General features: G+C 34.8%; 1 protein-coding gene across 1 annotated transcript; it reads left to right on the forward strand.

Moving 5' to 3' along the window:
* Positions 1–2,956: 2,956 nt before the first annotated feature.
* On the forward strand, positions 2,957–10,557 carry LOC116464565 (paraspeckle component 1-like). Its single transcript, XM_032147826.2, has 3 exons — positions 2,957–3,066; positions 7,025–7,194; positions 9,694–10,557. The coding sequence occupies exons 1-3, from the start codon at positions 3,021–3,023 to the stop codon at positions 9,877–9,879; spliced, it is 402 nt and encodes a 133-aa protein (XP_032003717.1). The 5' UTR covers positions 2,957–3,020; the 3' UTR covers positions 9,880–10,557.
* Positions 10,558–11,909: the final 1,352 nt, after the last annotated feature.

The raw sequence follows: 11,909 nt of genomic DNA on the forward strand, positions 1-11,909 counted from the left end.
TTTATGGTTGTCTGAGCAATTTTTAGGAATAAAACTTTGAAGCTTCAAGTTAAATTTCAGTGATAACTGGCCTTGTATTTATAATATTTTGCCTTGTATTTATAATATTTTAGCACTTCCCACTAGCACACAAAATACTGTGATGGCATGTCAAACATATGTCAACATCATAAAAAATATTACGATATTATATTTATCACCTTTACTAAAGTTCTGCTCCCATCTATACTATTTCAAGGCAGATCTTACATTCTAAAAGCAATCTTATTGGGCATGATTTTAATTCACAGAGAAATGGACACAGCAAGAAAGCCTCCAGGTTTATAGAAACATGTCTCTCTAGTCTTACTATGGTTACCTGACTAAACTTTTTTCTGCAAAGCAGCTAGAAAAAAAAAATTATATGTTGATAACACTGGCAGTGGCTATGAAGGGTTAAAAGAAGAGGTTAATGCAAAAATTTTTTCCCATTCTGTAGGTTGCCTGTTCACTCTGATGGTAGTTTCTTTTGCTGTGCAGAAGCTCTTTAGTTTAATTAGATCCCATTTGTCAATTTTGGCTTTTGTTGCCATTGCTTTTGGTGTTTTAGACATGAAGTCCTTGCCCATGCCTATGTCCTGAATGGTATTGCCTAGGTTTTCCTCTAGGGTTTTTATTGTTTTAGGTCTAACATGTAAGTCTTTAATCCACCTTGAATTAATTTTTGTATAAGGTGTAAGGAAGGGATCCAGTTTCAGCTTTCTACATATGGCTAGCCAGTTCTCCCAGCATCATTTATTAAATAGGAATCCTTTCCCCATTTCTTGTTTTTGTCAGGTTTGTCAAAGATCAGATAGTTGTAGATACGTGGCATTATTTATGAGGGCTCTGTTCTGCTCCATTGGTCTATATCTCTGTTTTGGTACCAGTACCATGCTGTTTTGGTTACTGTAGCCTTGTAGTATAGCTTGAAGTCGGGGAGTGTGATGCCTCCAGCTTTGTTTTGCAATGTACTCATCTGACAAAGGGCTAATATCCAGAATCTACAATGAACTCAAACAAATTTACAAGAAAAAAACAAACAACCCCATCAAAAAGTGGGCAAAGGATATGAACAGACACTTCTCAAAAGAAGACATTTATACAGCCAAAAAACACATGAAAAAATGCTCATCATCACTGGCCATCAGAGAAATGCAAATCAAAACCACAATGAGATACCATCTCACACCAGTTAGAATGGCGATCATTAAAAAGTCAGGAAACAACAGGTGCTGGAGAGGATGTGGAGAAATAGGAACACTTTTACACTGTTGGTGGGACTGTAAACTAGTTCAACCATTGTGGAAGTCAGTATGGCGATTCCTCAGGGATCTAGAACTAGAAATACCCATTTGACCCAGCCATCCCATTACTGGGTATATACCCAAAGGACTATAAATCATGCTGCTATAAAGACAAATGCACAAGTATGTCTATAGCAGCACTATTCACAATAGCAAAGACTTGGAACCAACCTAAACGTCCAATGATAGACTGGATTAAGAAAATGTGGCACATATACACCATGGAATACTATGCAGCCATAAAAAATGATCAGTTCATGTACTTTGTAGGGACATGGATGAAACTGGAAACCATCATTCTCAGCAAACTATCGCAAGGACAAAAAACCAAACACCGCATGTTCTCACTCATAGGTGGGAATTGAACAATGAGAACACATGGACACAGGAAGGGGAACATCACACTCCAGGGACTGTTGTGGGGTGGGGGCAGTGGGGAGGGATAGCATTAGGAGATATACCTAATGCTAAATGATGAGTTAATGGGTGCAGCACACCAACATGGCACATGTATACATATGTAATGAACCTGCACATTGGGTACATGTACCCTAAAACTTAAAGTATAATAATAATAAAATAAAATAAAAAAAGAAGAGGTTAATGGTAACATTGGTTTTGATTAATGAACCATATTTCTGTATATAGGTTTGAATAAAGTGAACAACAGGTGAAGGAGAGGAAAAGATGCTGGGTTGGTGTTTTGAGAATGGAACTTTAAATGAACATTTAGATTTTAATAAGATTGCTTTTTCAAAAGTACAGTAATTATGCTTTCTTTAAACATTGCTGCATTTGTCTCATAAGGGAATGTTTTTCATGATTGCTACATTTAACACAGTTTTCTGTGATTGGAAATGGTCATCAAGTCAAAGTGAGCATTGCAGTTTTCATGTGTTATCTTGAGAAATTTCACTTAGAGATTTCATTGAAGTTAAGTCACTATTGTTGGTAAATGAACAGCTTTTAGAAAGCAGTTTCTGTACTGAAATTTCAAATGTTTTGAATATTTTTGTTTTATAGTTAACTGTGTAATACTTTCATTCATGTTTTCAGATAAAATTACTGCGCAGTTAAAGGAAAGCAATGTTATGTCCAGCTTTCAGTAATTGCTTGTGTGGGCTATCTGTAGTCCCTGGATGGAATAATGCTTGAGTAGATGAATAAAAATACATGAATGAATTATAATATTTAGACAACGAAGACTGTAACCTTATTTTTAGCATAATTCCCTAAAGCTATTTGTGTTATATGTTCGAATGCATTTCAGTATGAACTTGGTAACAGTCATTTCTGTTTTAAGACTTCAGTGACCTGGGAGGAGAAAACAATTGGCCCTGGTGGTTATCATTACTAGATTTTCCTTTGCTTGGAATCTAGGCATGTATCTTTCATCTGTTGGAATAAAAACATTAAAAATAACCTGTGTATATTTTATATAATCTGATTCATTAGTAATCTAATCTTGCAATATAAACTGGGTGCATTAAGCATTTGTAGTGTATTAAGCCTGGGAGACTGAAGTTTCTTTTCAGCATTCTTATTAAGTTTATGATGATGGAAACTTTTCAAAATTTTTAATGGAAAATGATGTCCCAATTCACTCTTTCTTTTTGATTTTAGATGGGAAATGTAAAGTCATAAGATCGATAGGTTGACTGTGACAACTATGTTTACTTACAGAGAGAACAGGAAATGAGAATGGGTGATATGGGTCCCCGTGGAGCAATAAACATGGGAGGTAGGGATTTGAAGCAAAAGGCTTTTGTAACTTATCATTTTTGGGGGGACTGTTTATGCTGTTTGTGGTATCTACATATCAGTAAGAAACTAAAATACGGAACCAACATTTCTAAAGGTGAAATCTCTTACATCCATTAAACTGGAATACAATACAGTTACATTAAAAATATATGCCTGGGAAGAAAATTCTCATTTTGTTTTTGTTTGTGTTATACATTCATAGGCTTAATGAAAGAAACATATAAACCAGGTTGTAATACAGCCTGAAGGTAGTTTAGTCATTGCATTGTGTAATACAGCTCTGTCTTTGCAGTTTTAAAATCAAATTTTATGCCTTCTAATTGGCTTTTTTTTTTTTTTTTTTTGAGGCAGGACCTCACTCTGTTGCCCAGGCTGGAGTACAGTGGCGCAATCTCAGCTCGCTGAAACCTCGACTTCCTGGGCTCAAGTGGTCCTTCCATCTTACCAAGTAGCTGGGACTACAGGCACGCACCGCCATGCCTGGCTTATTTTTTTTATTTTTAGTAGAGACGGGATTTCACCTTGTTGCCCAGGCTGGTCTCGAACTCCTGGGTTGAAGCAGTTTGCCCACATCAGCTTCCCACAGTGCTGATATTACAGGCATGAGCCACCTCACCTGTCCTAATTGGACACTGGAAATTGATAGTTTCTGAGTTGGAAATAGATTGTTTCTGAGTTGTGTTTTTAGGCTTTTAGAGAGCATTTTATACATTTCTATCTTAAACTAGCTTTTTGTGTAACTTTGAAGCTGTTTTCCTTCACTTTAATGAATATTGAACTTTTTTCCTTTAACCTACAGTGTTGTGCACAGAAGTGCACTCAGTCTTCGTAGACTATGACTCATCAAGGGAATTACATGTGTGTCGCCAATGCATGTTTTAGAGTTGACTAAGCTTTTAAGAAAGTATATTAGCAACTTTAGTATGGATTTGCTCGTATAGCCAAGTTGCAAGGGAAATAATGCCAAGTAAATAACCTGAAGGAAAAACAAGTGTGGCATATAGTAGGCCTTACTAAATTTGAAATGTCATACATTTACAAGTTGGGTAAGGAATTAAATTTTATGAAATTAATTGTCCCACAAAAGCTGTCCCACATTAAATTGTCCCACAAAAGCTGTTATGAAGCTGAAAATCTTTACATAAGTTAAATGTACATATTGTTTTAAAGATTACACTACCATGGTAAACAATATACTTAACATGCATACCCATTTACAAAATCAAGTGTGTCCTTAGCATATATAGTCTATCAAATAAAACTTACGTCATGTGTGGAATAAACATTTTCCATGACCAGCTTTTTTTTCTTAAACTTCTGTTGCCAGTTTTTCAGTACTACTAATCAGATGATGTAGAGTCATATATTGCTGTTTACTTGGTCACTTTTTACCAATGAGTAGTTAGTGAATATCTCTGGTATATGCAGGAAGCAAGAAACATGACCCTTGCCCATAAAGAACTTTACTGAAATTACTACAGTGGATACGTGAAATAATTAATGAACCAAGAGCATCTACATTCTAAATTATGAAGCATAATTGAGTATAATGATGTCCAAGTGGTCCAATATTTATGTCTTTCTTTTAGAGTAAATTCTGGGATGGTATTTAATATAATCTACATAATTTTAAGGATTTTAGGAATAAGGTTATTATAGATTATATGCAGTTTAAAAGGCCGTTATCATTATTAGAGTGATATTAACATCTGAGCTAAATTTTAAAATAGTATAAAACTTAAAACCATTTCTGATGGTGCAGAGATACTCTGCAATTTTATCAGAAGAAATCTAAAAATACGCCTTTAGAGTCCTTATTTAGTTAGGAATTGAAGAGAGTTTAAAATTTTTGTGACATTTTATTCACCAGAGGACTTACTTACATTTTAGCACTTACTCTCCTAAAGCCCAGTTTCTCTAATTTTCTCTTCAGTCTTCATTCAATGTGAGACTTCATCATAATGGCTTTATAGAGCTATTAATCATTATCATCCAGTTGGGTTGTTGGGAAGTTAAAACTGTCATAACTCATCAAGTTACATTGATGGAAAGTGGCAGCAGATTTTCTGGTGTACCACTAGTGTGTATAACCAAGTGAAACCTACATTATAATGCTACCTTTCTAGTAATCAGATAATGCTAACATTTTTTATACCTTTAAATTTAATTTATAGCTATGTGGTGGAAGATGTGAGTACTAAAAGTAAAGCTCTAAGCTAACTATTGTTAGTTGGAAATATTATTTTTGATTTTTTATACCCATAGTTGTATAGTTATATTCCGAACCCACCATTGTAAAATTACATTCTATTAAAGAGAAACAGAGGAAAAAGAATCTTAATTTGTTTTCTGGGGGATAGTTGAGGTAAGACGCCTCTTAGATACTGTTCTTATATTCTGTTCATTTCTAGGTTGTAGAAATTATTAAAAATAGCTATTTAGGGCTATACTGAGGGAGTGGAAAGATTCTTGGATAAAGTATATTTATTGGCAAGAGCATTTGGGGATGAAGGAAATAATTCCTTCCTATGAATTTGCTAGGTTTCTGGGGATTGGATTCAAACAGCAGAAGTATGATGCCAGGGGCTGGTAGGGACTCAGCCATGTAGAGATTTTAGCTGCATTATAATATATATTTGAGAAATTGAGTTCTTACTGTCAGAAAATTGACCTATGTAATGAAATACTAGAATAAAATCCTAAATTAGAATGGCTTTGTCATGAATTTTTAATGATAAACAAGTACTAACACTTAAAAGGGAAAAAATTTTTCAAAGAAAATACCTAAAAATGTGTTGCATCTGAGATCATCATATATGTAGTATTAGAGCACAAACACTATTAAAATTAATATGAGGTAGGTGGATTTTTTAATGAAAAATCTTGAAATATTATCAGATTGTCTGCATTTATGGAATTTAAGCTTGTTAGGAAGATCTAGATAGCTATATTAATGTTTTATCTGTATTTGGTTGCAGTTGCTTTTAAAAATAAGTTTTGTTATAAGTCATTTTAATTTTTTTGTTTAGATTGCATATTTCAATACAAAAAGTTAAAAAAAGAGTACCTCCTGTAATTTAGCAAGGTATTCCATAAACTCAGGGAGGAAAAACAAAAAACTAACATGAGAGGCTAGTTATAATGATCTTTATTTATATATTGCAGGAAATGATTTCCTCTCCGGCAACTTAGCATAATTTACTGCTAATATTTTTAGCCATGGCTTAAAAAAAATTAAGTAGTTTTGTAAGTGCTAATCATCTGTTACTCATTTAAACTGTAAAATGTAGTCCCGATTGTTAGGCATTATTTGGTTTAAAAGCCTACTATAGGCCAGGAGCGGTGGCTCATGCCTGGAATCCCAGCACTTTGGGAGGCCGAGGCGGGCAGATCAAAAGGTCAGGAGATCAAGACCAGCCTGGCTAACACGGTGAAACCCCGTCTCTACTAAAAAGACAAAAAAAGTTAGCTGGACGTAGTGGTGGGCGACTGTAGTCCCAGCTACTCGGGAGGCTGAGACAGGAGAATGGCGTGAACCCAGGAGGCGGAGTTTGCAGTGAGCCGAGATCGCGCCACTGCACTCCAGCCTCGGCAACAGAGCAAGACTCTGTCTCAAAAAAAAAAAAAAAAAAAAAAGCCTAGTATAACAAATAATAGTGATGTCTCAAAGCTTGCAAACTGTTACAGTCTCAAATGCCCTAAAATAATTGATAGGTTCCTCCTTGATTTTATGTACGTTTGGCTTGGGGATGAAAATTCTAATTCTAGAGTGTAGGTAATGCTCTATTACAGAGTAGATAACGCATATCTCATTCTCAAGGAGCGAAAGTAATTTTGATAACGGTCTTGGTATATAGATTGCATAAATATTGTTAAATGGTTAATGTTTACTAAACTAAGATAGGACAGCTCTAAGTATAGATTGTTTTACATAGATGCGTTTAGCCCAGCCCCTGCTGGTAACCAAGGTCCTCCTCCAATGATGGGTATGAATATGAACAACAGAGCAACTATACCTGGCCCACCAATGGGTCCTGGTCCTGCCATGGGACCAGAAGGAGCCGCAAATATGGGAACTCCAATGATGCCAGATAATGGAGCAGTGGTAATGTATCATAAACATTATTTTGATTATATTCAGTAATGTACACTTCTGCATCAAGGATAACTTCACACTTAATATAATTTGGTATCATTTGTTTTGGCAGCCAATGAAGAAGAAAATTTTGTGACATATGTTGATTTGTTACAGATAGTTTTTTTTGTTTTTGTTTTTCTTTCAGATGGAGTCTCGCACTGTCACCCAGGCTGGTATGCAGTGGCGCAATCTTGGCTTGCTGCAACCTCTGCCTGCGAGGTTCAAGCAATTCCCCTGCCTCAGCCTCCAGAGTAGTTGGGGCTACAGGTGTGGGCCACCACGCCCGGCTAATTTTTGTATTTTTAGTAGAGACAGGGTTTCATTATGTTGGCCAGGCTGGTCTCAAACTCCTGACCTCGTGATCTGCCCACCACAGCCTCCCAAAGTGCTGGGATTACAAGCGTGAGCCACTGCATCCGGCTGAGATAGTTTTTAAGTAGTCCAAGAATTAGGATTACTGTCTGTGGCATGCTGTGGCACCTCAGTATATAGCAAATGCATATGTTATTACAGATATTTTTCTGTGCTTTTTAATTTGTTTCCATCTTTTACCAGCATTCTAATGTTCAAGCATTTTATGATGGTGTTCTTTTCCTGTGTGGACTCCTTATGTTTGATGGGGACAGAAGTCCAATATGTATGAACACACAGTTTTCAGTAAATATTTTTGATAAAAATATTACCTGTCATGATTTATTGCAAAGAATTTAGCTATAAATTAACATTAAAGTGTTTGTGTATTTCCAAACCACCATTGTGGCATTCTTTTCACAGAATTTTAAATTATATTTAGTAAATTTAGACAGTTTTTTTTCTTGATCTGAGAGTGTGAAGATATCTTTGTGTGGATTAAATACTATGAAAACAAGGTTTTTCAGTTGTAATTTTTACCATATTTAAATATATTAGTAGCAAGAATGATACCTTTTATCATTTCTATTAAAGTCTATCACTATATAAATCGGACTTTATATAGGCAAACCATTTTCTCATTTAGTATTTGTTAATGCTTGTTCTAAATAACATTTTGAAAGGGAAACTGGTTATCTATTTTGAAAAGGCAGTTTCGTTTTGAAACTACTATATGAAATCTTGAGGCGCCAATGCTGCTAAGAAAGAAAAAGCACTGCCAGTTAGACTCAGACCTGTCATCAGTTGTAAATCCATCGTGATCAGAGACGTTAAAAGCAATGCCTTGTATGTCTTAGAATTGAATGCAGCATTTATCATTCTTTTATTTGCTTCAAATGTAGTCTTTTAAGAATTTGGAGAAATTGGACATGCTGGCAGTTGGATTTTTTAAAATGATAGTTTATACAGGCAGATAAAGAGGCAGTGCACGGCTACTATGAACAGATGGCGCTTAACACAGTGATTGCATTTATTTCCTTCAGTAGAGGCTTTATTTTATGGTGATATGTTTGAAAGCTAGTAAAAACTTATACTACTTTGGTTAAGTTTTTGTGTGGCATATAATCATCAATAGAAACAGAGAAGTAACATTAACTGTCCCAGTTTTTTATTGTCTCCCTGAAATTGTAAACTTTATTTAAATATCACCCTTGGTCTTTTTTGCACTGACATTTTACTGCTACACTTCAGGGAGTTCTGTCCAACCTTTGAGATGAATATGTATGATTATTGTGAAGTTTCTCAAAATACTTCATTCAGATGTTTAATTGTGCCTATTAGTGCATGTTATTGCTCTAATTTTTAAAACTATTTTCCCAACGATAATATCTCAAGGAAAACACTCTCAGAAGTTTCCATACTGAAATCATAATTCTTTGTGTATGTTTGTACTAGTGCTTTCTATCTTCGAGGAACTGATGTAAAGATTTTTTTAGAATGTTTACTTTTAAAAAGCAGAACATGATGCTGCTCCCCAGTTTTTATTTCTCTGATTTTTTTAAAAGTCTTTTTCTTACAAAAAATTAGCTGGGCGTGGTGGCAGGCGCCTGTAGTCCCAGCTACTTGGGAGGCTGAGGCAGGAGAATGGCATGAACTCAGGAGGTGGAGGTTGTAGTGAGCTGAGATTGTGCCACTGCACTCCAGGCTGGGCGACAGAGCGAGACTCCATCTCCAAGGAAAAAAAAAAGTATTTTTCTTACATAGCATAGTTTTATGCAATATAAACTTTTGAAAAAAGGAATCAGAGCTTTATTATAATATTGTTTAGGCTTAAGATTACATTTGCTTCTGTCACGAAATCAGTTCATTGTTCATGAAATTGGGGCATAGCATTAGCAATATGGAAATCTTCAGATGCTGCATTTTTTTTAAAAAAAACATAGTAACTAATTAAATTGCTCCTTTCTTCCTTCTATGTGTGATCCTGATTCTGCTGGACTTTCTGCTGAACTTCATGACACCACCACTTGGGATTTTGCCAGTTTTTCTTGTCACTTATATTTGGCGTGTTCCAAATGGACTTCATGATCTATTCCTTATTGTGTGGTATCATAGCACAATGACAGATTTCCTCAAGGACCGCCATCTCAGATGGGTTCACCTATGGGGAGTAGAACAGGTTCTGAAACCCCTCAAGCACCAATGAGTGGTATAGGTCCTGTGAGTGGTGGTCCTGGTGGCTTTGGTAGAGGAAGTCAAGGGGGCAACTTTGAAGGCCCTAATAAGCGTCGTAGATATTAAACATTCGTTCATTCCTGGCTATCTAGAAAAAAAAAAGTCAGTGGTATGCCTTTATACTTTTACCTGTTATCTGGAAGAAATGGTTTTATTGTTAATGTATGTAGACTTAAAAGTTTTGTTTTTTTTTTGTAAAACTTGAGGTTTTTGTATTTTTCTTTATTCATGAGCTTTGTAGATTAGAATGGTAATGATGCTCATTTTGAATGTTGAAATGTGTTTGTGACTTTAGCTAAATATAAGTATTCCATAGTACTGTGAAATCTATGTAGTTACTTAATCTCAATAACGAAATCATTTTGGATAATTTAAAACTGTTTTTAGTGGTATTCTCTTATGGTCTTACTAAACTTTGCTGTAACAGTAATGCTTGGTTGCTTTAACTAATCGTAGTCATTAAAAATGAAAATGATTTTGCTTTTTAATTTGTGCAAGTAGCACTGAAGATAGAAGCTTAATTAATGAAAGCTAATGTCAATAAGGGGTAGATAGAGTAGTATATGTGGGGGTGGGAGGGTATGGGAGTTTAATTTGTATAAACCACTGATGTTCTGTGAAATCGGAATTTCCACCTACATTTCATATAGATTCTGAATATTCAGGTATCCTGAGACAGATTATTAAGGATATCTTTGTCCTGTGCTGATTTTTCGAAATAAATCTTTTTCATCTTGAAAAAAACTAAAGGCAAATCTCTTTTGCTGGTAAAAAATAATGTCTAGTTTTAAACATATCTGCCATTATTTATTTGGTTTCAATATCTAGACCTTACCCGATTATTATTGTACAGTTAGTGTTAAACATTCTTTAAAATAAAACAATACTGTTGGGTTGGCTGTGAAGTGAGGATTTGCTGTGTGATTTGTGGTGAATTAGGCATTTCTTGAGAATGTAGGTTTCTAGAAGTATTAAAAGATGGTTTGACTCTGCATTGTTGTAAATATTTCCCCAAAGTTTGGACATTTCTCCAGTAAAACCTGTCTGGTGGGTTAGGACCATTTGTCTCCAAGGAATGGCGGTGGTTTTTTTTTTTTTTATTGTTTGTTTGTTTTTTTCAAGATAATGCTAAGACATCCAAGGAGTACAGTTCAAGAGGTGATTTTAAAAAGCAGAGAATTACTTGAGAATGGCTAGAGTCATTGGAATCTGATTAGCTCCCTTTACTATCAAATACCTATTTTGATTTTCAATACTAGGGAGAAACTGATTTTATCACATTATAGTTTATTGCCAAACAAAGTCATAACTATATTTAAAAATGTGTATGTTGGTCATGTTTATTTAAAATTACATTTAAGGAATCATATGACTCATACCACAAATCTAATTCATCAGACACTGATCATAGCATAGCTATTTCTCATAAAACATCGCAATGGTTTGCTATATCATGCTTTCAGCACCTTTCTGAAAGATAATATGCTATTTTAAAATAAACAGTATGTAAATAGTGGTGTCTGTTTTGCTGGAAGGTGTAGTTTGGAAAGAAACAATTTAAATTTTGCATAAAAGCCGTTGGTTGTAAAGCATAATTGATGCGTTCTTTTATACTAATTAAAATTTTCATACGTACTCTTTCATGTTCTGCTATTTTTTTAGATATACAGTGTGGATGGAACTATTTTCTAAAATTTGCGGTATTCATAGGTTTCTGTTTTTGACAGTTCTTTGAAAACATGATTTGGAGATTGCAAAATAATAGTCAAAGACTATTCTCATGTTTCTCATAAGTATGAGGTGATGGAGAGTGGGATTTGCATTAATTTGTGACATTAATTGGGATATGGGGAATTTTAACATTGATTACAGTTTTTCAGTGATATCTATTGCACTTAAATCTACCTTTCCCTTCATCTATATTTTACTCGTATAATTCTCAGGTAATTTTTAGCATTGTATTTCACTTCAAAGCTGAAATATGATTGGGAGAAACTTAATCCTTTGATGTTAAACCAAGGTACCTTTGGCCAAGGCTGTGAAATTCTGTATGATTCATTCAAGAACACTTGAAGGCCAGTGCACAAAAAGATATC

The sequence above is a fragment of the Hylobates moloch genome, unplaced genomic scaffold (genome assembly GCF_009828535.3).
Source record: "Hylobates moloch isolate HMO894 unplaced genomic scaffold, HMol_V3 SCAFFOLD_1003, whole genome shotgun sequence".
Lineage (NCBI taxonomy): Eukaryota > Metazoa > Chordata > Mammalia > Primates > Hylobatidae > Hylobates > Hylobates moloch.